Raw genomic sequence first — 26,024 nt, 5'->3', positions numbered from 1 at the left:
GGAAAATGAATTGTAAAGATAACACTTTGTATAAAGAGTCTCTTGGAAAGCAGCTCCTGTTGTACAGGTTGTGATGACTGAGGCAGGAGGAGTGCACTCTTTATTCTAATTCCACTTCTCCACGGGTCACAACATATATATTTAAATTTTCTCACTTACTGATATGGTCAATTATCGACTCTATTTTTATCCCAGAATAAAACACACCAACCAGGTTTCTTTAATAAACAAATTAGCAGTTTATTATAAAACAAGTCGAATGGTAATGACGTAAAGCATAAACACACAGATTGAAATATTAAAGTCCCCTTTTTATCTTAGCCCTTCACACTCACACACACACACATACACACTGGTTAACCAGAAAAATAAAAAGGATTTTTGTTTAGAGCTCTGTTACAGACAAAACAAACTTGAAGAAACAGCAGGTGAGATTTAAAAACAAGAAATGCTGGAACCACTCAGCAGGTCTGGCAGCATCTGTGGAAAGAGAAGCAGAGTTAACGTTTCGGGTCAGTGACCCTTCATCGGTTCCGATGAAGGGTCACTGACCCGAAACATTAACTCTGCTTCTCTTTCCACAGATGCTGCCAGACCTGCTGAGTGGTTCCAGCAGTTCTTGTTTTTATTTCAGATTTCCAGCATCCACAGTATTTTGCTTTTATTATAGCAGGTGAGATTTGTTGTGTTCCAAAACTGGCATACAGTCTGGCCTCCGAGTACACGTAGACAGGTCACAGGGATCTTTTAGAACAGCTCTTTTCAGGCAGCATTGAGAATTAATTTAGCAGGCTTTTTTTCAAAGACAGGAGACGAGATGAGTTGACACAGTGGACTTCTCAGGGTCTTTTAGAGAGATGCTGGAAAGCTGAGCTGGGTTGTGGTCTTCTCTCCTCACTTGGAAGTTCTCTCCCTGAAAGTTCTCTCCTTCTTCTGCAGGCTTTTTAAAGAGATGGAACAGGCTGGGCTGAGCTGGGGTTCTGACCTTCAATTTTGTGGTAGACTCTTACATGCCCTCTGAAATGGCCTCGCAAGCCACTCAGTTAGGGCAATTAGGGATGGGCAATAAATGCTGGCCTGGCCAGCGATGCTCACATCCCATGAATGAATAAAAAAAAAAGTTTTATCTTTGAAAACTCCAACCCCTTTCAAAAAGTTCATTCAAAAGTGAAACCGGAAACAGAAAGTTCACCTTCTGACCTGTCACATCTCTGTGCACATCTTCCACGGTTACCAGGGTTTCTGTTCTATTTTTAACGAATCATGTAACAACCAGTAAACGTTGTTGTCAAACAAATCCTTTCAGTGACCTCTTGATGACCCTCTTGAAAAAAATCTGGTCCAACATTTCTTCAGTTTGTCTATGAATCCTCAAAAAATATTTTTAATAAAAACAAAAGCGTTTTGGTAACAAGGTATTGTCCTGTAATCTGGTAAGAGAACCAGGCTCGGTCCCTGAAATTCCCGTTAATAGAACCAGGCCGGGTGCCTCACATTCCCTTTAATAGAACCAGGCTCGGTCCCTGAAATTCCCGTTAATAGAACCAGGCCGGGTCCCTCACATTCCCTTTAATAGAACCAGGCTGGATCCCTCACATTCCCTTTAATAGAACCAGGCTCGGTCCCTCACATTCCCTTTAATAGAACCAGGCTGGATCCCTCACATTCCCTTTAATAGAACCAGGCCGGGTCCCTCACATTCCCTTTAATAGAACCAGGCTGGGTCCCTCACATTCCCTTTAATAGAACCAGGCTGGATCCCTCACATTCCCTTTAATAGAACCAGGCCGGGTCCCTCACATTCCCTTTAATAGAACCAGGCTGGGTCCCTCACATTCCCTTTAATAGAACCAGGCCGGGTCCCTCACATTCCCTTTAATAGAACCAGGCTGGATCTCTGACATTTGAGTGATGCATAAATACCATGCTGGACTGGATGGGTTCAATGGCCTGTGGTCTGTGCTGTATTATCCTATGTTATCCCCTTGAATAAAACTAGGCTGTGCCTTGCTATTTCCTTTAACAGGAACTGACATTACCAGGTAGCAGAGGATGGTCTATGTAGTGGGTAAATGATTTACTCCTGTCTAGTACTGCACAGCTCATGCATGTGTCTCTGTCAGCTCCTGTACATCTACAGTCGACAGCAGATGAAAGAGAATGATTCACTCCCTCCTAGTACTGTGTCTTTCTTATACTGTAAAGTGGGTAAACTGTGATATACTGTTGTGTGAGAGCTGGAGAGTCTATGGTGGTGAATAGAATGATTTATGACAGTTACAGTTGGAGCTGAAACACATGAATTCTACAGCAGACATTCTGATACAACAAGGTCACTGAAGTGAAATCAGTATTACATGTGCCTCTGATAACCTGTATAAACAAATGAGAGCTGGTCTCAGCACAAGAACAACAACTACTTGCATTTATATAGCACTTTTAACACAGTAAAACATCCCAACATCCTGCTTCACAGGAGAGTTATCATTAAGGTAAATGAGGAAAGGTTGGATTGAGAGATAGGTTTTAAGGAGGAAAGCGAGGTGGAGAGGTGGATAGGTTTCAGGGAGGGTATTCCAGAGCTTGGGGCCTCAGCCAATGAAGGCACGGCCACCAATGGTAGAACGATTAAAACCAGGGTTGCACAAGAGGCCAGAACTAGAGCAGCACAAATTTCTTGGAGGGTTGTGGGGCTGAAGGAGATTCCAGAGATAGGGAGAGGTGAGGCTCTGGAGGGATTTGAAAACAAGGATGAAAGTTTTAAAATCAAGATTTTGCTTGACCAGGAGCCAATGTAGGTTAGTGAGCACAGGGGTGATGGGGGAACGGGACTTGGTGAGAGTTAAGACACAGGCAGCAGAGATTTGGATGACCTCAAGTTTATGGAGAGTAGAATGTGGGAGATCGTCCAGGAGTGCATTGGAATAGTCAAGTCTAGAGGTGACGAAGGTATGAATAAAGGTTTCAGCAGCAGATGAGCTGAGACAGGGGTGAAGTCAGGGGATGTTATGGAGGTGGAAATAGGAAATCATAGTGATGGCACAAATATGAGGTTTGAAGCTCATCTTGGGGTCAAATGTGACACTAAAATGGCCAACAGACTGAATTAATCTCAGACTGTTGCCCAGGGCAGAGATGAAGGAACAGAGATTTGAGCAGGGACCGAAAACAATGGCTTAAGTTTTCCTAATATACAATGGGAGGAAATTTCTGCTCACTGGGTGTCCAATGAGCAGTCTGATAATTTAACAACAGTGGAGGAGTCGAGGGAGGTGGCCGTGAATGTCATCAACTGGAATATCCCAAGACCGTTCATAAGACAGAGATTGGCACTGGATAAAGGGGACAAATAACTCGCACCCTCTCATTGCATGTACTGCCAATATTTAGATGAAATGCAGACAAACAGTCTCTGTGGAATAACCAAGGGAAAGATTCAGAGCACTCAGAGATTGGCCTCTTAATGGGACTCTTCACCAGCCATCCTGTTATTGGGGTTGTTCAGCCTCCTAATGGGGTTGTTCAATGTTCTCATAGTTATTTGAAGTCCTTGTGTTGAGATAGGCCTGTGCCACCTGATAACAGAAGCTGTACTGATCCTGAGGAGAAAAGCAGACAGGATCAATAAACCTCGGTAACCACAGCAACAGGGTCAACAAACCACAGAAAGCACAGCGATAGGATCAACAAACCTCGGTAAATGTCTGTAAAGTCATTGTAAAGGTGCCCTGAGGAACATTGCACATGGAATTTAACCACACAGCAAGATGGTTGTGGTTGTTGGAGGTCAATCATCTGAGCTCCAGGACATCACTGCAGGAGTTCCTCAGGGTAGTGTCCTCGGCCCAACCATCTTCAGCTGCTTCATCAATGACCTTCATTCAATCATAAGGTCAGAAGTGGGGATGTTCGCTGATGATTGCACAATGTTCAGCACCATTCGTGACTCCTCAGATACTGAAGGAGTCCATGTAGAAATGCAGCAAGACCTGGACAATATCCAGGCTTGGGCTGATAAGTGGCAAGTAACATTCGCACCACACAAGTGCCAGGCAATGACCATCTCCAACAAGAGAGAATCTAACCATCTCCACTTGACATTCAACAGCATTACCATCGCTGAATCCCCCACTATCAACATCCTAGGGGCTACCATTGACCGAAAACTGAACTGGAGTAGCCATATAAATACCGTGGCTACAAGAGCAGGTCAGAGGCTAGGAATCCTGAGGCGAGTAACTCACCTCCTGACTCCCCAAAGCCTGTCCACCATCTACAAGGCACAAGTCAGGAGTGTGATGGAATACTCTCCACTTGCCTGGATGGGTGCAGCTCCAACAACAGTCAAGAAGCTCAACACCATCCAGGACAAAGCAGCCTGCTTGTCCAACTCTGCTGCCCTGATCCAACAGGCACTAACAGTCCAAAACAAAGATATCTAATAGTTCCTGGACAGTATTTTGATCTCTGAGAAGGAGTGCAATTGTTGAGAACACAGAAGAGACATAATGGATTAAAGCTGCTCTCGTTCAGCAACAACAGTGAAAATGAAGAATATTCCTCAGCTCCTAAACTAACAAATGGAACACAATGTGGGGAAATGTGAGGTCATCCACTTTGGTACTTTTTTATTTAGAGATACAGCACTGAAACAGGCCCTTCGGCCCTCCGAGTCTGTGCCGACCATCAACCACCCATTTATACTAATCCTACACTAATTCCATATTCCTACCACATCCCCACCTGTGCCTATATTTCCCTACCACCTACCTATACTAGTGACAATTTATAATGGCCAATTTACCTATCACCTGCAAGTCTTTGGCATGTGGGAGGAAACCGGAGCACCCAGAGGAAACCCACGCAGACAAAGGGAGAACTTGCAAACTCCACACAGGCAGTACCCAGAATTGAACCCGGGGACTGTAGGATCGGAATTCTTCCCCTCCCAAACTGGACTTTAAAACTGGACTTTGTGAAGTATGGGGAAGGAACCCCAAACCCCACGGACAATAGTACTATGAATGAGAGTCAAACCTCAACACAAAGCACAGAGAGGCAGGCTGCATTCCGATGGGTCAATTTACAAACATTCCAACATCACAACAGAACTGATACTGTTAAAGGACTGCAATTTGAGATATCATAATAGTGACACAGGATAACTGCCATCATGTTAAGTGTTTAGGGAGATCATTGTTACAACTAACCGTCCCCAGAGCACAGCATTCACTCCTAGATGACAGGAGAGAAACCTCTTTCATGGATATTATCTTTGGAGACTGGATTACTTCACCTTGGTGAAGTTCATTGTTCCCGGTCAGGGAAATCACATCAGCACTAAATGGATCTGTCTGGACCAGGCAGGTAACAGAGGAAAGAGATTAAAAGGTGCTAAGTGCTGACCATCCAGCAGGATGGCTTCAGGAGATGTGTTCATGATATTTCGATAAGGATCATCATAAAAAGGACAAGATCGAAGGGTTTGGCATTGCTGTTAGTGAAAAAGGACAGGAACTGGTCATCTCAGGTCCAGGCCTACAATCAACATTGGTAATGACCAGCCGTGTGGGTGATTGTACATTTTTCTGTCAAATCTTGAAGGGGTTTGTACTGTGGGGGCTGCAGTCGAGAAGGAGGGTCAGGAACGGTCAACCTGGCTCGTGGAGCTACAATCCTCACCGGAAGGACCAACTGCAAGGAGGATTGTAAGTTATCAGCCAAATGCAAGGGGTATTTGGGGCTGAGTGTTATAAAAGAATTTTACATGCAACAACCAAATCCTGGGAGGGTTTGGGTTTTGAATTGAGTGAATTTGGGGCAGAAACATGGGATTTTGCCTGTGGTTTTTTCGAAAAGGTTTATTTTATAAATCATGGTGACTTGTGTGTTTGGGTGAGTGCTAAGGTTAAATCGCAGAGGGATTGAAATTGGACTAAACCAATCAAGTGTTGTGTGGTGTCGTTTGAATTAGTTTAGAGGTCTTTGTAGTGAGGTGTTAGGAGAGTTTTTGTTTTTTTTAAATAAACGAGTTCATTGTTCAGTCTAACCCTGTGTTGTGTGCAATTTTGTTCCTGTAATTCCCAAAGTCCACGGACTGTAGTAAGGGGGGACGGGAATGGAACCTGTTACAGTAGGAAAAAACAGAAATGAGTATTTCTTAAATGGAGAGAGGCTGGAAAGTGTTGAATTTCAAACAGACTTGGGTGTCCTTGTTTATGAGTCACTGAAAACTAACATGCAGGTACAGCAAGCAATTAAGGCGGCAAATGGTATGTTGGCCTTTATTACGACAGGATTTGAGTATAGGAGTAAAGATGCCTTACTGCAATTGCCTTTGCGAGACCTCACCTGGAGAAGTGTGTGCAGTTTTGGTCTCCATATCTAAGGAAAGATATATTTGCCATAGAAGGAGTTCAATGAAGGTTCACCAAACTAATTCCTGGGATGGAGGGATTGTCGTATGAGGAAAGATTAAATTGACTGGGCCTTTATTCTCTGGAGTTTGGAAGAATGAGAGCTGATCTCATTCAAACATACAAAGTTCTTACTCGACAGGGTAGATGCAGGAAGAATGTTTCCCCTGGCTGGGGTCCAGAAACAGTCTCAGAATAAGAGGTAAACCATCTAAGACTGAGATGAGGAGGAATTTCTTCACTCAGAGGGTGCTGAATCTTTGGAATTCTCTGCCCCAGAGGACTGTGAAGGCTCAGTCGCTGAGCATGTTCAAGACTGAGATGGATAGTCTTCTACATATTAAAAACATCAAGGGATATGGGGATAGTGCATGAAAATGGTGTTGAAGTAGATGATCAGCCACGATCTCAATGAATGGCAGAGCAGGCTCGAAGGGCTGAGTGGCCGATTCCTGCTCCTATTTGTTATGTTATGTTATTATGTTCTCCGAGACGGCATGTGAATGATTCAGTCCAGTTCAATGATTGGAACAGTTAAATACATTTTAGGGACTTAAAAAAACCCTCATGGTAACAGGGTCAACAAATCCCAGAAAGCATGACAACAGGATCACTGAGAGTGACACTCAGAGAAACACAGGAAATTTACAGCACAGGCCGCCATTTTGCCCATCGAGCCTGTGCTAGAAAATAAATGTGAGGGTGGCTTTGACCTGGGGCCAGTGATCCACTCACAGTGGTGCCGATGGCCTAGGGACGGTGATCTAGTGATCCACTCACAGTGGTGCCGATGGCCTAGGGACGGTGATCTAGTGATCCACTCACCGCCGTGCCAATGGCCCGGGGACGGTGATCTATTGATCCACTCACCGATGTGCCGATGTCCTGGGGACGGTGATCTAGTGATCCACTCACCGCTGTGCCGATGTCCCGGGGACGGTGATCTATTGATCCACTCACCGCCGTGCCGATGGCCCGGGGACGGTGATCTAGTGATCCACTCACCGATGTGCCGATGTCCTGGGGACGGTGATCTAGTGATCCACTTACCAATGCGCCGATGGGTCGGGGACGGTGATCTAGTGATCCACTCACCGATGTGCCGATGTCCCGGGGACGGTGATCTATTGATCCACTCACCGCCGTGCCGATGGCCCGGGGACGGTGATCTAGTGATCCACTCACCGATGTGCCGATGTCCCGGGGACGGTGATCTATTGATCCACTCACCGCCGTGCCGATGGCCCGGGGACGGTGATCTAGTGATCCACTCACCGATGTGCCGATGTCCCGGGGACGGTGATCTAGTGATCCACTCACCGATGTGCCGATGTCCCGGGGACGGTGATCTAGTGATCCACTCACCGCCGTGCCGATGTCCCGGGGACGGTGATCTAGTGATCCACTCACCGATGTGCCGATGTCCCGGGGACGGTGATCTAGTGATCCACTCACCGATGTGCCGATGTCCCGGGGACGGTGATCTAGTGATCCACTCACCGCCGTGCCGATGTCCCGGGGACGGTGATCTAGTGATCCACTCACCGCCGTGCCGATGTCCCGGGGACGGTGATCGATTGATCCACTCACCGCCGTGCCGATGGCCCTGGGACGGTGATCTATTGATCCACTCACCGCCGTGCCGATGGCCCGGGGACGGTGATCTATTGATCCACTCACCGATGTGCCGATGTCCTGGGGACGGTGATCTAGTGATCCACTCACCGCTGTGCCGATGTCCCGGGGACGGTGATCTATTGATCCACTCACCGCCGTGCCGATGGCCCGGGGACGGTGTTCTAGTGATCCACTTACCAATGCGCCGATGGGTCGGGGACGGTGATCTAGTGATCCACTTACCAATGCGCCGATGGGTCGGGGACGGTGATCTATTGATCCACTCACCGCCGTGCCGATGGCCCGGGGACGGTGATCTAGTGATCCACTCACCGATGTGCTGATGTCCCGGGGACGGTGATCTATTGATCCACTCACCGCCGTGCCGATGGCCTAGGGACGGTGATCTAGTGATCCACTCACCGCCGTGCCGATGGCCCTGGGACGGTGATCTATTGATCCACTCACCGCCGTGCCGATGGCCTAGGGACGGTGATCTAGTGATCCACTCACCGCCGTGCCGATGGCCCTGGGACGGTGATCTATTGATCCACTCACCGCCGTGCCGATGGCCCTGGGGACGGTGATCTATTGATCCACTCACCGCCGTGCCGATGGCCCTGGGATGGTGATCTATTGATCCACTCACCGATGTGCCGATGTCCTGGGGACGGTGATCTATTGATCCACTCACCGCCGTGCCGATGGCCCTGGGACGGTGATCTATTGATCCACTCACCGCCGTGCCGATGTCCCGGGGACGGTGATCGATTGATCCACTCACCGCCGTGCCGATGTCCTGGGGACGGTGATCTAGTGATCCACTCACCGCCGTGCCGATGGCCTGGGGACGGTGATCTATTGATCCACTCACCGATGTGCCGATGTCCCGGGGACGGTGATCTAGTGATCCACTCACCGATGTGCCGATGTCCTGGGGACGGTGATCTAGTGATCCACTTACCAATGCGCCGATGGGTCGGGGACGGTGATCTAGTGATCCACTCACTGCCGTGCCGATGGCCTGGGGAAAGTGATCTATTGATCCACTCACCGCCGTGCCGATGGCTCGGGGGACGGTGATCTAGTGATCCACTCACCGCTGTGCCGATGGCCCGGGGACGGTGATCTATTGATCCACTCACCGATGTGCCGATGTCCTGGGGACGGTGATCTAGTGATCCACTTACCAATGCGCCGATGGGTCGGGGACGGTGATCTAGTGATCCACTCACTGCCGTGCCGATGGCCTGGGGAAAGTGATCTATTGATCCACTCACCGCCGTGCCGATGGCTCGGGGGACGGTGATCTAGTGATCCACTCACCGCTGTGCCGATGGCCCGGGGACGGTGATCTAGTGATCCACTCACCGCTGTGCCGATGACCCGGGGAAAGTGATCTATTGATCCACTCACCGCCGTGCCGATGGCTCGGGGGAACGGTGATCTAGTGATCCACTCACCGCTGTGCCGATGGCCCGGGGACGGTGATCGATTGATCCACTCACCGCCGTGCCGATGGCTCGGGGGACGGTGACCTAGTGATCCACTCACCGCTGTGCCGATGGCCCGGGGACGGTGATCGATTGACCCACTCACCGCCGTGCCGATGGCCCGGGGACGGTGATCGATTGATCCACTCACCGCCGTGCCGATGGCCCGGGGACGGTGATCGATTGATCCACTCACCGCCGTGCCGATGGCCCGGGGACGGTGATCGATTGATCCACTCACCGCCGTGCCGATGGCCAGGGGACGGTGATCGATTGATCCATTCACCGCTGTGCTGATGGCCCGGGGACGGCGATCTAGTGACCCACTCACCGCCGTGCCGATGGCTCGGGGGACGGTGATCTAGTGATCCACTCACTGCCGTGCCGATGGCCCGGGGACGGTGATCTAGTGATCCACTCACCGCTGTGCCGATGGCCTGGGGACGGTGATCTAGTGATCCACTCACCGCTGTGCCGATGGCCCGGGGACGGTGATCTAGTGATCCACTCACCGCCGTGCCGATGGCCTGGGGACGGTGATCTATTGATCCACTCACCGATGTGCCGATGTCCTGGGGAGGGTGATCTAGTGATCCACTTACCAATGCGCCGATGGGTCGGGGACGGTGATCTAGCGATCCACTCACCGCTGTGCCGATGGCTAGGGGACGGTGATCGATTGATCCACTCACCGCCGTGCCGATGGCTCGGGGGGACGGTGATCTAGTGATCCACTCACTGCCGTGCCGATGGCCCGGGGACGGTGATCTAGTGATCCACTCACCGCTGTGCCGATGTCCCGGGGACGGTGATCTAGTGATCCACTCACCGCCGTGCCGATGTCCCGGGGACAGTGATCTATTGATCCACTTACCGATATGCTGATGTCCCGGGGACGGTGATCTAGTGATCCACTCACCGCTGTGCTGATGGCCCGGGGACGGTGATCTAGTGATCCACTCACCGCTGTGCCGATGTCCCGGGGACAGTGATCTAGTGATCCACTCACCGATGTGCTGATGTCCCGGGGACGGTGATCTAGTGATCCACTCACCGATGTGCCAATGGCCTGGGGACGGCTGCTCCGTATGGTTTTTACTGCCTGGAATACATCCACCAATCCCTCCAATCGGATTTGCTGAAGGATAATGCTTGCGGCACAGAAGAGTCCACAGCGGCTCGCTCCGTCCCTGACAGAGACAGCAGCTATCAGACAGCATTCGGACACAATCCTGACTGCCCCTTCCTACTGCACCAACAATCCCACCTCCCTCCCATTCACTCCTCCACTCCACCAACACCCACTCCCCACCCTGTCACCCCTCCCTCCCCAACCACCATCATCTGTGCACTGGGTGTGTATATGTCTGTGTGATTGCTGCATGCACTGGGCATAAGTGTGTGTGTGTGCTGGACTGGGTGTGTGCTGGGCAGGGCTGTGCTAGGTGTGTGTCTGTGTTGAGCTCTGCGGGTGTGTGCACGCTGAGCTGGGCTGTGTGTGCTGGGCTGGGTGTGTGTGTATGTGTGTATGCTGGGCTGTGTTGGGTGTGTGTGTTCTGGGATGGACTCTGCTGGGTGTGCGTGCACTGGGCTAGGCTGGGGATGTGTGTATGCTGGGCTCTGCTGGGTGTGTGTGTGCTGGGCGATGCTAGGATGGGCTGGGCTGGGCTGTGTCTGCTGGGCTACGCTGGGTGTGTTTGTGCTGGGCTGCTCTGGGTATGTGTATGTGTGCTGGGCTGAGCTGTGTATATGCTGGGCTGTGTTGTGTGTGATGGCTGTGCTGGGCTGGTTGTGTGTGTTATGAGCTGGGCAGCTCTGGGTTTGTGTACTGGGCTGTGCTGGGCTCTGGGCTGGGCTCTGCATTTTACTTATTTATTTTTTTATTTGAGATACAAGTACTGAAACAGGCCCTTCGGCCCACCGAGTCTGTGTCGACCATCAACCACCCATTTATACTAATCCTACATTAATCCCTTATTCCCTACCACATCCCCACCTTCCCTCAATTCTCCGACCACCTACCTACACTAGGGGCAATTTACAATGACCAATTTACCTATCAACCTGCAAGTCTTTGGCTGTGGGAGGAAACTGGAGCACCCGGCGGAAACCCACACAGTCACAGGGAGAACTTGCAAACTCCACACAGGCAGTACCCAGAACCGAACCCGGGTCGCTGGAGCTGTGAGGCTGCGGTGCTAACCACTGTGCCACCCAATGTATGTGCTGGGTGTTTGTTTGTGCTGGGCTGGGGTGAGCTGCTTTGGGTATTTTTGTAGTTTTTGCTGTTTGTCGTATATATAAATGATTGGGAGGAAAATGTAGCTGGTCTGATTAGTAAGTTTGCGGACGACACAAAGGTTGGTGGAGTTGCGGATAGTGATGAGGATTGTCAGAGGATACAGCAGGATATAGATCGGTTGGAGACTTGGGTGGAGAAATGGCAGATGGAGTTTAATCCGGACAAATGTGAGGAAATGCATTTTGGAAGGTCTAATGCAGGTGGGAAGTATACAGTAAATGACAGAACCCTTAGGAGTATTGACAGGCAGAGAGATCTGGGCGTACAGGTCCACAGGTCACTGAAAGTGGCAACGCAGGTGGATAAGGTAGTCAAGAAGGCATACGGCATGCTTACCTTCATCGTTCGGGGCATAGAGTATAAAAATAGGTAAGTCATGCTGCAGCTGTACAGAACTTTAGTTAAGCCACACTTAGAATATTGCGTGCAATTCTGGTCGCCACACTACCAGAAGGATGTGGAGGCTTTGGAGAGGGTACAGAAGAGGTTTACCAGGATGTTGCCTGGTCTGGAGGGCATTAGCTATGAGGAGAGGTTGGATAAACTCGGATTGTTTTCACTGGAACGACGGAGGTGGAGGGGCGACATGATAGAGGTTTACAAAGTTATGAGCGGCATGGACAGAGTGGATAGTCAGAAGCTTTTTCCCAGGGTGGAAGAGTCAGTTACTAGGGGACATAGGTTTAAGGTGAGAGGGACAAAGTTTAGAGGGGATGTGCGAGGCAAATTCTTTACACAGAGGGTGGTGAGTGCCTGAAACTTGTTGCCAGGGGAGGTGGTGGAAGCAGATACGATAGTGATGTTTAAGAGACATCTTGACAAATATATGAATAGGATGGGAATAGAGGGATATGGGCCCCGGAAGTGCAGAAGGTTTTAGTTTAGGCAGGCATCAAGATCGGCGCAGGCTTGCAGGGCCGAATGGCCTGTTTCTGTGCTGTACTGTACTGTTCTTTGTATGTGTGCGGGGCTGGGCTGGGCTGTGCTGACTATATCTGGTTATATTCACTCACCAGCATGTGACAAGAATGGTTTTATTGCCCCTCTGATGTTGCCACCTCTCCACCTCGTGTAAGACAGTGATGATGGAGTGCGGGGATTGGGGAACAGGATCCCTCATTGGCCAGCTGTCCAGCTGCAGCATTTTAATCTCACGCTCCGTACTCTGTAACAAGAAATTCAAATGTAAGAAATAGGAGCAGGAGTCGACCATTCGGCCTCTCGAGCCTGCTCCCACAGTCAATAAGATCATTGGCTGATCCTGAACTTCAATCCCACTTTCCTGCCTGCTCCCCATCTCACCGGAATCTCTTAGTCTCCCAGCCTCAATGACTGAGCTTCCACAACCCTCTGAGGTCGGGAATTCCACAGATTCACAACCCTTCGAGTGAAGACATTTCTCCTCATCTCAGTCTAAAATGATTAACCCTTGGTTCTGAGACTGTGTCCCCGTTCTAGATTGCCCAGGCAGCAGAAACTACTGACAGCATCTACTCTCTCAAACCCTTATTAATTTGACATGTTTCAATGAGATCACCTCTCATTCTTCTAAACTCTGGGGAATATAGGCCTAGTCTACTCAAACTCTCCTCATAGGACAATCCCCTCCTCCCAGAACCTCCTGGAGTTAGGCTCAGTGTCGGCCTGTGGAATCCTGTCTCACACACATACGTCTCTACTCCTGATCCCTGACCCAGTCTCAGCCAGAACCAGCTCCTGACCCCGAGTACCCCCCGAGGCAGTGTGTTACCTGATTGTGTTTCCGCAGTGTAAGACGGCGCTCTGTAAATCCTGCCTCTAGTTTCTCCGAGATCAGCTTCACCTGGAACGGCCCATAGCTGCTGGATCCATCCTGAGGCCAAAACGCAATGTAGGTCTGGAATCACAGAATAATAGAATCACAGAATGGTTATAGCACAGAAGGAGGGCATTCAACCCAGTGTGTCCGTGCTGGCTTTCTGCAAGAGCAATTCACCTAGTCCTAGTCAAAGAACAAGAACAAAGAACAGTACAGCACAGGAACAGGCCATTCGGCCCTCCAAGCCTGCGCCGATCTTGATGCCTGCCTAAACTAAAACCTTCTGCACTTCCGGGGTCCGTAGCCCTCTATTCCCTTCCTATTCATGTATTTGTCAAGATGCCTCTTAAACTTCCCCTCCCTTCTCCTGTCAGCATTCCGAAGGGATCGTTCCCTCTGCGACACCCTGGTCCACTCCTCCATTACCCCCACCACCTCGTCCCCTTCCCACGGCACCTTCCCCTGCAATCGCAGGAGGTGTAATACCTGCCCATTTACCTCCTCTCTCCTCACTATCCCAGACCCCAAACACTCCTTTCAGGTGAAGCAGCGATTTACTTGTACTTCTTTCAATGTAGTATACTGTATTCGCTGCTCACAACGTGGTCTCCTCTACATTGGGGAGACCAAGCGCAGACTGGGTGACTGCTTTGCATAACACCTTCGCTCAGTCCGCAAGCAGGACCCTGAGCTTCCGGTTGCTTGCCATTTTAACACTCCCCCCTGCTCTCATGCTCACATCTCTGTCCTGGGATTGCTGCAGTGTTCCAGTGAACATCAACGCAAGCTCGAGGAACAGCATCTCATTTATCGATTAGGCACACTACAGCCTGCCGGACTGAACATTGAGTTCAATAATTTCAGAGCATGACGGCCCCCCCCCCACCACCTTTTTATATTCATTAATTTTTTCTTTTTTCTGTTTTATTTGTTTATTTTATATTAGTTTGTTTAGTTTGTTTCTATTGTGCCCACCCACTGTTTTTTTCAGGTTTGTGCTTTGGGCCAGGGCTGTTCATTTTTCTGTCCATTAACACCCTCTCTGCACTAACACTTTGTCTTTCAGCAAACCATTAACATACCATTTGCCTTTTCTCCATGACCTTCTGGTCAGTTCTTCTGTGACCTTGTCCTGTCAACACCTTCTCTTTTGTTATCTCTTGCCCCACCCCCACTTTACTTGCTGAAAACCTTTTACATTTCTAATATTTGCCAGTTCTGATGAAGGGTCACTGACCTGAAACGTTAACTCTGCTTCTCTGTCCACAGATGCTGCCAGACCTGCTTAATATTTCCAGCATTTCTTGTTTTTATTTCAGATTTCCAGCATCCGCAGTATTTTGCTTTTATTATAGGTAGAGGAAGTTTAGTTTAGTTTAGTTTAGAGATACAGCACTTTAACAGGCCCTTCGGCCCACCGAGTCTGTGCCGACCATCAACCACCCATTTATACTAATCCTACACTAATCCCGTATTCCTATCACATCCCCACCTGTCCCTATATATTTCCCTACCACCTACCTATACTAGGGGCAATTTATGATGGCCAATTAACCTATCAAACTGCAAGTCTTTGGCATGTGGGAGGAAACCGGAGCACCCGGAGGAAACCCACGCAGACACAGGGAGAACTTGCAAACTCTGCACAGGCAGTACCCAGAATCGAACCCTGGTCCCTGGAGCTGTGAGGCTGCAGTGCTAACCACTGCGCCACTGTGGCACAATGTATTAATGGGATTAGCATCCTTGAAAGTTGATAAATCACCAGGGCCTAATGAAATGTATCACTGGCTGTTAAAAGAAGCAAGAGAGGAAATAGCAGAGGGTCTGACCATCATTTTCCAGTCCTCGCTGGATACAGGTGTGGTGCCAGAGGATTGGAGAATTGCTAATGTTGTACCTCTGTTTAAAAAGGGAGTGAAGGATAGACCGAATAATTACAGACCAGTCAGTCTAACCTCAGTAGTGGGCAAATTATTGGAATCTATTCTGAGAGACAGGATAAACTGTCACTTAGAAAGTCACAGGTTAGTCAAGGATAGTCAGCATGGATTTGTTAAGGGAAGGTCTTGTTTGACCAACTAGATGGAATTATTTGAAGAAGTAACAAGGAAGATCGATGAGGGTAGTGCAGTGGATATGGTCTACATGGATTTTAGCAAGGCTTTTGACAAGGTTCCACATGGCAGACTGGTTAAAAAAATAAAATCCCATGGGATCCAGGGAAATGCAGCAAGGTGGATACAAAATTGGCTCAGTTGCAGGAAACAAAGGGTAATTGTTGACAGGTGTTTTAGCAACTGGAGGGCTGTTTCCAGTGGTGTTCCGCAGGGCTCAGTACTGGGTCCACTGCTGCTTGTGGTGTATATTAACAATGTGGATGTAAATGTAGGGACATGATCAAGAAGTTTGCAGATGACACAAAGATTGACGTGTGGTAGATAGCGAGGAGGATAGCTGTAGGCTACAGGAAGATATTGATAGCCTGGTCAGATGGGCAAAAATGTGGCAAATGGAATTCACCCCAGAGAAGTGTGAGGTGATGTATTTGGGGAGGTAAAACAAGGCAAAGGAATACACGATCAATGGGAAAATACTGAGAAGTGTAGAGGAAGTGATCCTTGAAATGAATGTCCACAGATCCCTGAAGGTAGCAGGTCAGGTCGATAAGGTGATTAAGAAGGCATATGGAATCCTTTTCTTTATTAGCCGAGGTATAGAATATAAGAGCAGGGAGGTTATGCTGGAACTGTATAACTCATTGGTTAGGCCACAACTTGAGTACTGTGTGCAGTTCTGGTCACCTCATTACGGAAAGGATCTAATTGCACTAGAGAGGGTACAGAGGAGATTTACGAGGATGTTGCCAGGACTGGAAAAATGCAGCTATGAGGAAAGATTGGATAGGCTGGGGTTGTTCCCCTTGGAACAGAGAAGGCTGAGGGGAGATCTGATTGAAATGTACAAAATTTTGAGGGGCCTGGATAGAGTGGAGGTGAAGGGTCTATTCACCTGAGCAGAGAGATTAGTGATGAGGGAGCATAGATTTAAAGTGATTGGTAGAAAAATTAGAGGGGAGATGAGGAAAAACTTTTTCACCCAGAGAGTGGTGATGGTCTGGAACTCACTGCCTGAAAGGGTAATTGAGGCAGAAACCCTCAACTCATTCAAAAGGAGTCTGGATATGCACCTCAAGTGCCGTAATCTGCAGGGCTATGGACCAAATGCTGGAAGGTGGGATTGGGCTGGGTGGCTCGTTTTTTGGCCAGCACAGACACGATGGGCCAAGTGGCCTCTTTCTGTGACCTAAACCTTCTATGATTCTATAAAATCACCAATTAGTTTATTTACAGCACTTTAAACTGTCTCAGCTCTTACAAGATCTGAGTACAATGTGTTCTTCAGAACAGTCTTTGCCTTGTGAACATTTTAACTGTGTCTTTTGGTTTCAATTTCACCTTTTCAGCTCCACCCACAGGCTTAAGCAATCAAGCACAGTGAACACAGATCAATGGACAGTCTGATACAATCAAACCCAGATCAAACACTACAGGTCCTCCCCTTGGAGTTTTTCTTTCTCGTTGGAATGCATCTATTCTGTGTATTCTGAAATATCAAATCCCCTTAAATGTCTCCCACTGCATCTCTATTGACCTATCCCTTAACCTAATTTGCTAGATGTTTCACATTAGTTGGTACCTTATTGAATACACCCAGTAGTGTAATGGCACCTCCCCATTTACCTCCTCTCTCCTCACCACCCAAGGTCCCAAACACTCTTTCCTGGTGAAGCAGTGATTTGCTTGTACTTCTTTCAATTTAGTATACTGTATTCACTGCTCTCAATGTGGTCTCCTCTACACTGAAGAGACCAAGTGCAGATTGGATGACAGCTTTGCTGAACACCCCTGTTCAGTCACAAGCATGACCCTGAGCTTCCAGTTGCCTGTCATTTTAATTCTCCATCTTACTCTCTGTCCTTGGTCTCAGAATCACAGAATTGTGTCTGTACTGGCTCTCCGAATGAGCAATTCACCTAGTGACATTTCCCTGCCTTCTCCCCATAATCCTCCACATTCTTCCTTTTCAAATAACTATCTAATTCCCTTTTGAATGCTTCAATTGAACCTGCCTCACCACGTTCTCAGACAGCGCATTCCAGACCTTAACCACTCGCTGTGTGAAGAAGTTTTTCCTGATGTCACTTTTGCTTCTCTTACCAAATACTTTAAATCTGTGCCCTCTCATTCTCAATCCTTTCACGAGTGGGAACAGTTTCTCTCTATCTACCCTGTCCAGACCCCACGAGTCAGAGTCATAGAGTCATACAGTTATACAGCACAGAAACAGGCCCTTCGGCCCATCGTGTCTGTGCCGGCCATCAAGCACCTAACTATTCTAATCCCATTTTCCAGCACTTGGCCCATAGCCCTGTATGCTATGGCGGTTCAAGTGATCATCTAAATACTTAAATGTTGAGGATTCCTGCCTCCACCACCTCTTCAGGCAGCGCATCCCACATTCCAACCACCCTCTGGGTGAAAAAATGTTTCCTCAAATCCCCTCTAAACTTCCTTTCCCTTACCTTAAATCTATGCCCCCTGGTTATTGACCCCTCCGTTAAGGGAAAAAATTTCTTCCTATCTACCCTCTCTATGCCCCTCATAATCGTGTACACCTCAATCAGGTCCCCCCTCAGCCTTCTCTGCTCTAAGGAAAACAACCCTAGCCTTTTCAGTCTCTCTTCATAGCTGAAATGCCCCAGCCCAGGCAACATCCTGGTGAATCTCCTCTGCACCCTCTCCAGTGCAATCACATCCTTCCTATAGTGTGTTGCCCAGAACTGTACACAGTACTCCAGCTGTGGCCTAACTAGTGTTTTATACAGCTCCATCATAATCTCCCTGCTCTTATATTCTATACCTCAGCCAATAAAGGCAAATATCCCATATGCCTTCCTAACCACCTTATCTACAGATGCTGCCCGACCCGCTGAGTATTTCCAGCACTCGCTGTTTTTATATGAATAGATTTTTGTTAGTTAAGAGTAATAAGGGTTAGGGAACCAAGGCGGGTCGATGGGGTTACAATACAATGTGACCATGCTCATTGAATGGTGGATCTGTCACAAACCGAGTGCATTGTAGAGTGAGAGACTGGAAGGGAGGGGAGGCAGGTGACTGTGTTTTGCCTTCAATATTACACAGAAAGATTAATAGAATAAGTCAATGGGTAATGTGAGATGCCACTTGGAAGCTAAAAAGAATAGAACAGGGTACTTTCTAAATGGTGAAAAGCTAGAACCAGTGGAGGTCCCAAGAGACTTAGGATCCAGGTACACAGAACATTGAAATGTCATGAACAGGTACAGAAAACAATCAAAAAGACTAATGGAATGCTGGCCTTTATATATCGAGGACGAGAATACAAGGGGGTAGAAGTCATGCTTCAGTTTTACAAAACCCTGGTTCGACCACACCTGGAGTTACTGTGAGCAGTTCTGGGCACCACACCTTAGGAAGGAGATATTGGCCTTGGAGAGAGTGTAGATTTACCAGAATGAATCCTGGATTCCAAGGGAGAGATGAAAACAAACTAGGATTATATTCCCTGGTTGACCAGGTTAAGGGATGATTTGATCCAAGTTTTCAAGATATTAAGGGAACAGAAAGGGTAGATAGAGAGAAACTGTTTCCACTGGTTGGGAGGGTCTAGGACTCGGAGGCAGAGTCTAAACATTAGAGCCAGACCTTTCAGGAGTGAAATTAGGAAACACTTCCATACACAAAACTGGGTGGGAGGGTGAGTTGTGAGGAGGATGCAGAGGCGCTTCAGGGTGATTTGGACAAGTTGAGTGAGTGGGCTACTGCATGGCAGATGCAGTATAATGTGGATAAATGTGAAGTTATCCACTTTGGTAGCAAAAACAGGAAGGCAAATTATTATCTGAACGGCTATAAACTGAGAGAGGGGAATATGCAGCGAGACCTGGGTGTTCTCGTACATCAGTCGCTGAAGGTAAGCATGCAGGTGCAACAGGCGATAAAAAAGGCAAATGGTATGTTGGCCTTCATAGCGAGAGGATTCGAGTACAGGAGCAGGGATGTCTTGCTGCAATTATACAGGGCCTTGGTGAGGCCACAGCTGGAATATTGTGTGCAGTTTTGGTCTCCTTATCTGAGGAAGGGTGTTCTTACTATAGAGGGAGTGCAGCGAAGGTTTACCAGACTGATTCCTGGGATGGCGGGACTGACGTATGATGAGAGATCGAGTTGGTTAGGATTATATTTGCTGGAGTTCAGAAGAGTGAGGGGGGAATCTCATAGAAACCTATAAAATTCTAACAGGACTTGACAGGGTAAATGCAGGAAGGATGTTCCTGATGGTGGGGGAGTCCAGAACCAGGGGTCATAGTCTAAGGATACGGGGTAAACCTTTCAGGACTGAGATGAGGAGAAATTTCTTCACCCAGAGAGTGGTGAGTCTGTGGAATTCGCTCCCACAGAAAGCAGTTGAGGCCAAAACATTGTATGTTTTCAAGAATGAGTTAGACATAGCTCTTGGGTCTAAAGGGATCAAAGGGTATGGGGCGAAAGCCAGAACAGGTTACTGAGTTGGATGATCAGCCATGATCATAATGAATGGCGGAGCAGGTTCGAAGGGCCGAATGGCCAACTCCTGCTCCTATTTTCTATGTTTCTACAAAGGGTGGTCGAAGTTTGGAACTCTGCCACAAACAGCAATTGATGCTGGATCAATTGTTAAATTCAAATTTGAGATTGACAGATCTTTGTTCACCAAAAGGGATATTGGGGAAAGGTGGTATATAGAGTTCAGCTGCATATTAGCCATGATCTCACTGAGTGGCGGAACAGGCTTGAGGGGCTGAATGGCCTCCTCCTGATTCTAGTACTGGACAAAACACCAACAAATGGATATAAAGGTGGGGGAGCCCTGATGAAATTCCAGTGGCGTGACTGTTTGGGTCTCGGGGAAGGTCTTCCTTGAGTTGGAAACTCTGGTTGGAGGTATTCCTGTAGATTTCATCTTATCACCTCCCGTCTGTCATGCCCCACCCCATAGTCATGCCCTTGGTCACTCGACAGGCCCAATCTGATGAACTCCTGCCTTCACAATCCTGCCATTGGTTGTCCAGCAAGTCTATCCTCACTGTGTCCTGCATTTACACACCAATTGGAAAGTGACATGACTCTTCCTCACCTGATCAGATGATTCCTGAATGTCAGACAAACGGCCTTTCACCCAATCCAACATTTCAAGAACTAATAGACAAAAGTGTTCAAAGAATATGAAAAGAAACGTACAATTTTGTTGAATGCTCTGACTACTTTTCTTCCTTGTTGCTTAGAGTCATTGTGGCAGGAAAGCCGCCATTCGGCCCATTGAGTCCATGCTGGCTCTCTGGACCAATCCAGTCAGTCCCACTCCTCCACTCTATCCCTGTAACCCTGCAAGTCTATTTCTCTCAGGTACCCATCCAATTTCCTTTTGAAATTATTCATCGTCTCCACTTCCACCACCCTCGTGGACAGTGAGTTCCAGATCATCACTGCTGCATAAAAAGGTTTTTCATCACATTCCCCCTGCATTTCTTGCCCAAAACCTTCAATTTATCTCCCCTGGTCCTCATACCATTAGCTAATGGGAGCAACATTTCCTTGTCTAACTTATCTAAGCCTCAATCAATTCTCCCCTCAATCTCCTTTGTTCTAAGGAGAACAAACCCAGCTTTTCCAAACTAACCTTGTAACTAAAATCCCCAGCTCTGGAACCATTCTGGTAAATCTCCTCTGCACCCTCTCAAGGACCCTCATATCCTTCCTGAAGCGTGGTGACCAGAACTGGACACAATACTCCAGCTGGGGCCTAACCAGAGTGTTGTGTATTCACTGAGTACGTCTAACATGAGGGGTGCAATTTTATGCTCTCCCCTGCAGCGTTTTGGAAGTGGGGAGAGTATAAAATCAGTAGAGATGGTGGCGGGAGGAGGGGAGGTTCCCACCACCATCCCACCTCCTCCAAAATGTAATCCTGGATAGGAAGGCCTGTGAACAGTCTTTCTGCCTCCCTGCCAATTGACGCCCTTAACTGGACAATTATTGGCGATTTAAGGGCCTCTTCCCACCGCAGCCAAAATTAGCCGTGCAGTGGGTGGCCCCATCACCGAACGAGAAGCACAGCACAACAAAACCATGTGGGCTGCTTCCCAGCTCTGGTGGTGCAGGGGGTGGGATGGGGGGGGGGGGGTATCCCTCATTAAAAGCCACTTTATGCCTGAATGAGAGACCCAGCATCAGGAAGGGGGGGGGCCCTGCTGAGAGACCCCCCCCTCACCAAGACCCCTCCTGTCCTGACCTACCTGTGGCCTGAGGCCAGAGATGCTCCTCGGCCTCCAGTAGGTCCTCCTCCAGCAGCACCCACTGCCTCCGTGGTGGCGCTACAGCTGCCTCTGATTGGCCAGCACCTCTCCGAGGGTGGGACTTCCAGCAATGGGGTCCTTGATCCTGTGGTCAGCTTGCTGCTTAAGTGCCTGATTGGCAGTAGATTTGGTGGGCCTTCCAGAGAAGATGTGACCGGGAGGTCTCGGCGTTGCTTTTCCCAGACATCGAGACCCCCATCACCAGAACAAAATCCCAGCTGAGGTCTCAGTACAAGCAGCTATTGTGCAACTTTATTTACACCTCCCCAACAGAGAGGGCAGCAGAGAGGGCAGTATAACAAAATGCTCAGCTATTACAATATACTACACTCCGTCCCCACTTAAAAAACAACTTATACTTTAAAATGTAGTGTTACATAAATATAATTTCCCAGAATACAATAATGATACCTGAAATTTAACAGATTGGGTTGCATGTTTATTGTTACTGTAATCACAACTAAAACATAGATAACCAATATTTCCAGAATAATTTACAAGCAAAAAATTGTTTTTACTTGACACCAGTATGTCTTTCAGAAAAATATCACCACTTGACAAGAAGTCATGAAGAAATCACCATTTCTTCTTCCTTCTTAAATACTTTCAATTAAGCTATCTCATTCTGTCTGGATAGCTTCTTCCATTTCCATGAACTTCACTCTGCTCTCTCAACATCTCCGAATGTGTCAACCCTGAACTTTGACTTTGACTACCAACTCCATGTAACGGTTGGGACTGTGAAATTGATTCTTCGTCTCAATCAAAGACCCCGACTCACTTTGCTCTACCAGTGCATTCTGTGATACTGGAAAACATTCACTTTCTTTCTGACTTTCACTTGCACTGTAGGAATTTGGATGATAAGAGATTCCTCCTGCTCTCCCATTGTCAGATTTCCTCTTACAAGCAAATGATCTATACGACATTCCAATAATAAAAGCAAAATACCGCAGATGCTGGAAATCCGAAATAAAAACAGAAAAGTTCTGGAAAAATTCAGCAGGTCTGGCAGCATCTGTGGAGAGAGAAGCCGAGTTAATGTTTACCCTGTTTCTCTCTCCACAGATGCTGCCCGACCTGCTGAGTCTCTCTCCAATCTTCACTGGATATGTGAATGCATCTATTCTTTTTACAACAACTCCAAATACATACTTCTCCTTATCACAGCAGTGGTTTGTCACCATGACCTTCTGACCGGGGGTAGTGGTAATGTCAATAACACAGGAACTAGGAGCAGGAGTAGACCATTCGGCCCATCGAGCCTGCTCCATCAATCAATACGATCATGGCTGATCTTGGGCTTCAATTTCACTGTCCTGCCCACTCCCCATATCCCTTGATTCCCTGAGAGACCAAAAATCTATCTATCCCAACCTTAAATATAGTCAATGATGGAGGATCCACAACCCTCTGGGTTAGAGAATTCCAAAGATTCACAACCCTTTGAGTGAAGTAATTTCTCCTCATCTCAGTCCTGAATGATTGGACCCTTATCCTGAGACTGTGTCCCCACGTTCAAGATTCCCCTGAACAGTGGGAACAATCTCTCAGCTTCAACCCTATCAAGCCCTTTCAGAATCTTGTATGTCTCAATGAGATCCCCTCTCATTCTTCTAAACTCCAGAGAATACAGGCCCAATTTACTCAGCCTCGCACCATAGGACAACCCCCTCATCCCAGGGACCAATTTAGTAAATCTTTGCTGCACTGCCTCCAGTGCAGGTTTATTCTTTCTTAAATGTGGAGATCTAAAGGGCACACAGTATTCCAGGTGCGGGCTCACCAAAGCCCTGTACAATTTTAGTAAGACTTCTTTATTTCTGTACTCCAATCCCCTTGCAGTAAAGGTCAACATGCCATTTGCCTTCCTAATAGCCTGCTGCATCTGCATGTTAACTTTGTGCATTCCTTGTACAAGTACACCCAAGTCTCTCTGACCATCAACAAGTTTCACAGCTTTGAAACAATATTCTGCTTTTCTATTTTTACAACCAAAGTGAACAACTTCACACTTCCCTACATTATACTCCATTTGCCATCTGGTTGCCCACTCACTTAACCTGTCTATATTTCTTTGCAGCCTCTCTATATCCTCCCCGCAGCTTACCTTTCCACCGAGCTTTGTATCATCACTTAGATACATTACTCTCTGTCTCTTCATCCAAGTCATTAATATAGAGTGTAAATAGCTGAGCCCCAGCACTGATCCTTGCAGCACCCCACTATTCAATGCCTGCCAACTTGAAAATGCCCCATTTATGCTCACTCTCTGCTTCCTGTCTGTTAACCAATCCTCTATCCATGCTAATATATTACCCCCAACATGAACCCTTACCTTGCCTATTCATCTTTTATGTGGCACTGAACTAGTAATCAGAGGCCCAGGCTAATGCCCTGGGAAAATTAGTTTAAAAAAATCCCATCACAGCAGTTGGTGGAATTTAAATTCAATTAATTAATAACAAAAATCTGGATGTGAAAGCTAGTCTCAGTAATAGTGCCTTGAAACTATCACTGGTTGTAAAAACCCATCTGGTTCACTAATGTCCTTTAGGGAAGGAAATCTGCCGTCCTTACCTGGTCTGGCCGACATGTGACTCCAGACCCACAGCAATGTGGTTAATTCTGAAATGCCCTAACAAGTTCTCAAGGGCAATTAGGGATGGTCAAAAAATGCTGGCCTCGCCAGTGACACCCACATCCCATGAACCAGGAAGAAAAAATCCTGAAGCCTTGGCACCCGTTAGCTCCTGCTGTTTGCTGGCAGCAGGAGAGAGGCCCTCAGGTTGCCAAGGCTCAGGGATTTTTTCTTCCTGGTTCATGAGATGTGGGCAACGCTGGCGCGGCCAGTATTTATCGCCCATCCCTACACAGGAAGCTGTAGGTGAGGCAGGGGCCCCAATTCAGGGGCACTAATAAGACTGTGCCCACAGGAGTCACCTGTTGACTGAACCCCCAGTAAACCGAGGAATGACCTGTGCACCCAGGCAGCAATACAACAGTGAGATAGAGAAAGCGTTGCACTGATTGGGAAGCTATTGTAAAAACATTGTGATCCTCACCTGGTCAAGGTCCTGTAGCGGGCTCATGGTTACCAGCGATATGCAGCTCAGATCATAAACCAGTGCCCAGAAATCCACCAGCGTCACTGCAAGTGGCAACTGGGTAATTATAAACCCGTCATTCTTCAAATAGGACTGGGGGTCAAATAAACATTCAGTTAATGTATGGACCAACTCCACCCGCACAGTAATATCAACCCCCTCAATGTGATATCTACCCCCTCTCACACACTGCAATGTCACCCCTCCCACACACTAATATCAACCCCCCCTACACACTAATATCAACTCCCCCCCACGACACACTAATATCAACTCCCTCCCACACACTAATATCAACTTCCCCTACACACTAATATCAACTCCCACACACACTAATATCAACCCCCCCTACACACTAATATCAACCCCCCCTACACACTAATATCAACTTCCCACACACACTAATATCAACCCCCCCTACACACTAATATCAACTTCCCCTACACACTAATATCAACTCCCACACACACTAATATCAACCCCCCCTACACACTAATATCAACTCCCACACACACTAATATCAACCCCCCCTACACACTAATATCAACTCCCCCCCACGACACACTAATATCAACTTCCCCTACACACTAATATCAACTCCCACACACACTAATATCAACCCCCCCTACACACTAATATCAACTCCCACACACACTAATATCAACCCCCCCTACACACTAATATCAACTTCCCCTACACACTAATATCAACTCCCACACACACTACTATCAACTCCCCCTACACACTAATATCAACCCCCCCTACACACTAATATCAACTCCCCCTACACACTAATATCAACCCCCCCTACACACTAATATCAACTCCCCCTACACACTAATATCAACCCC

General features: G+C 47.8%; 1 protein-coding gene across 1 annotated transcript; it reads right to left on the bottom strand.

Moving 5' to 3' along the window:
• Positions 1-614: 614 nt before the first annotated feature.
• Positions 615-25,260, bottom strand: LOC137363353 (receptor-type tyrosine-protein phosphatase alpha-like). Its single transcript, XM_068027209.1, has 5 exons — positions 25,132-25,260; positions 13,579-13,704; positions 12,842-12,993; positions 10,581-10,716; positions 615-3,599 (listed from the first exon to the last, which is right to left on the bottom strand). The coding sequence occupies exons 1-5, from the start codon at positions 25,156-25,158 to the stop codon at positions 3,510-3,512; spliced, it is 531 nt and encodes a 176-aa protein (XP_067883310.1). The 5' UTR covers positions 25,159-25,260; the 3' UTR covers positions 615-3,509.
• Positions 25,261-26,024: the final 764 nt, after the last annotated feature.

The sequence above is a fragment of the Heterodontus francisci genome, unplaced genomic scaffold, assembly GCF_036365525.1.
Source record: "Heterodontus francisci isolate sHetFra1 unplaced genomic scaffold, sHetFra1.hap1 HAP1_SCAFFOLD_1031, whole genome shotgun sequence".
NCBI classification, from domain to species: Eukaryota; Metazoa; Chordata; class Chondrichthyes; order Heterodontiformes; family Heterodontidae; genus Heterodontus; species Heterodontus francisci.
Note: the sequence above shows the minus strand (reverse complement) of the source record. Positions and strands in the feature narration are given on the sequence as shown.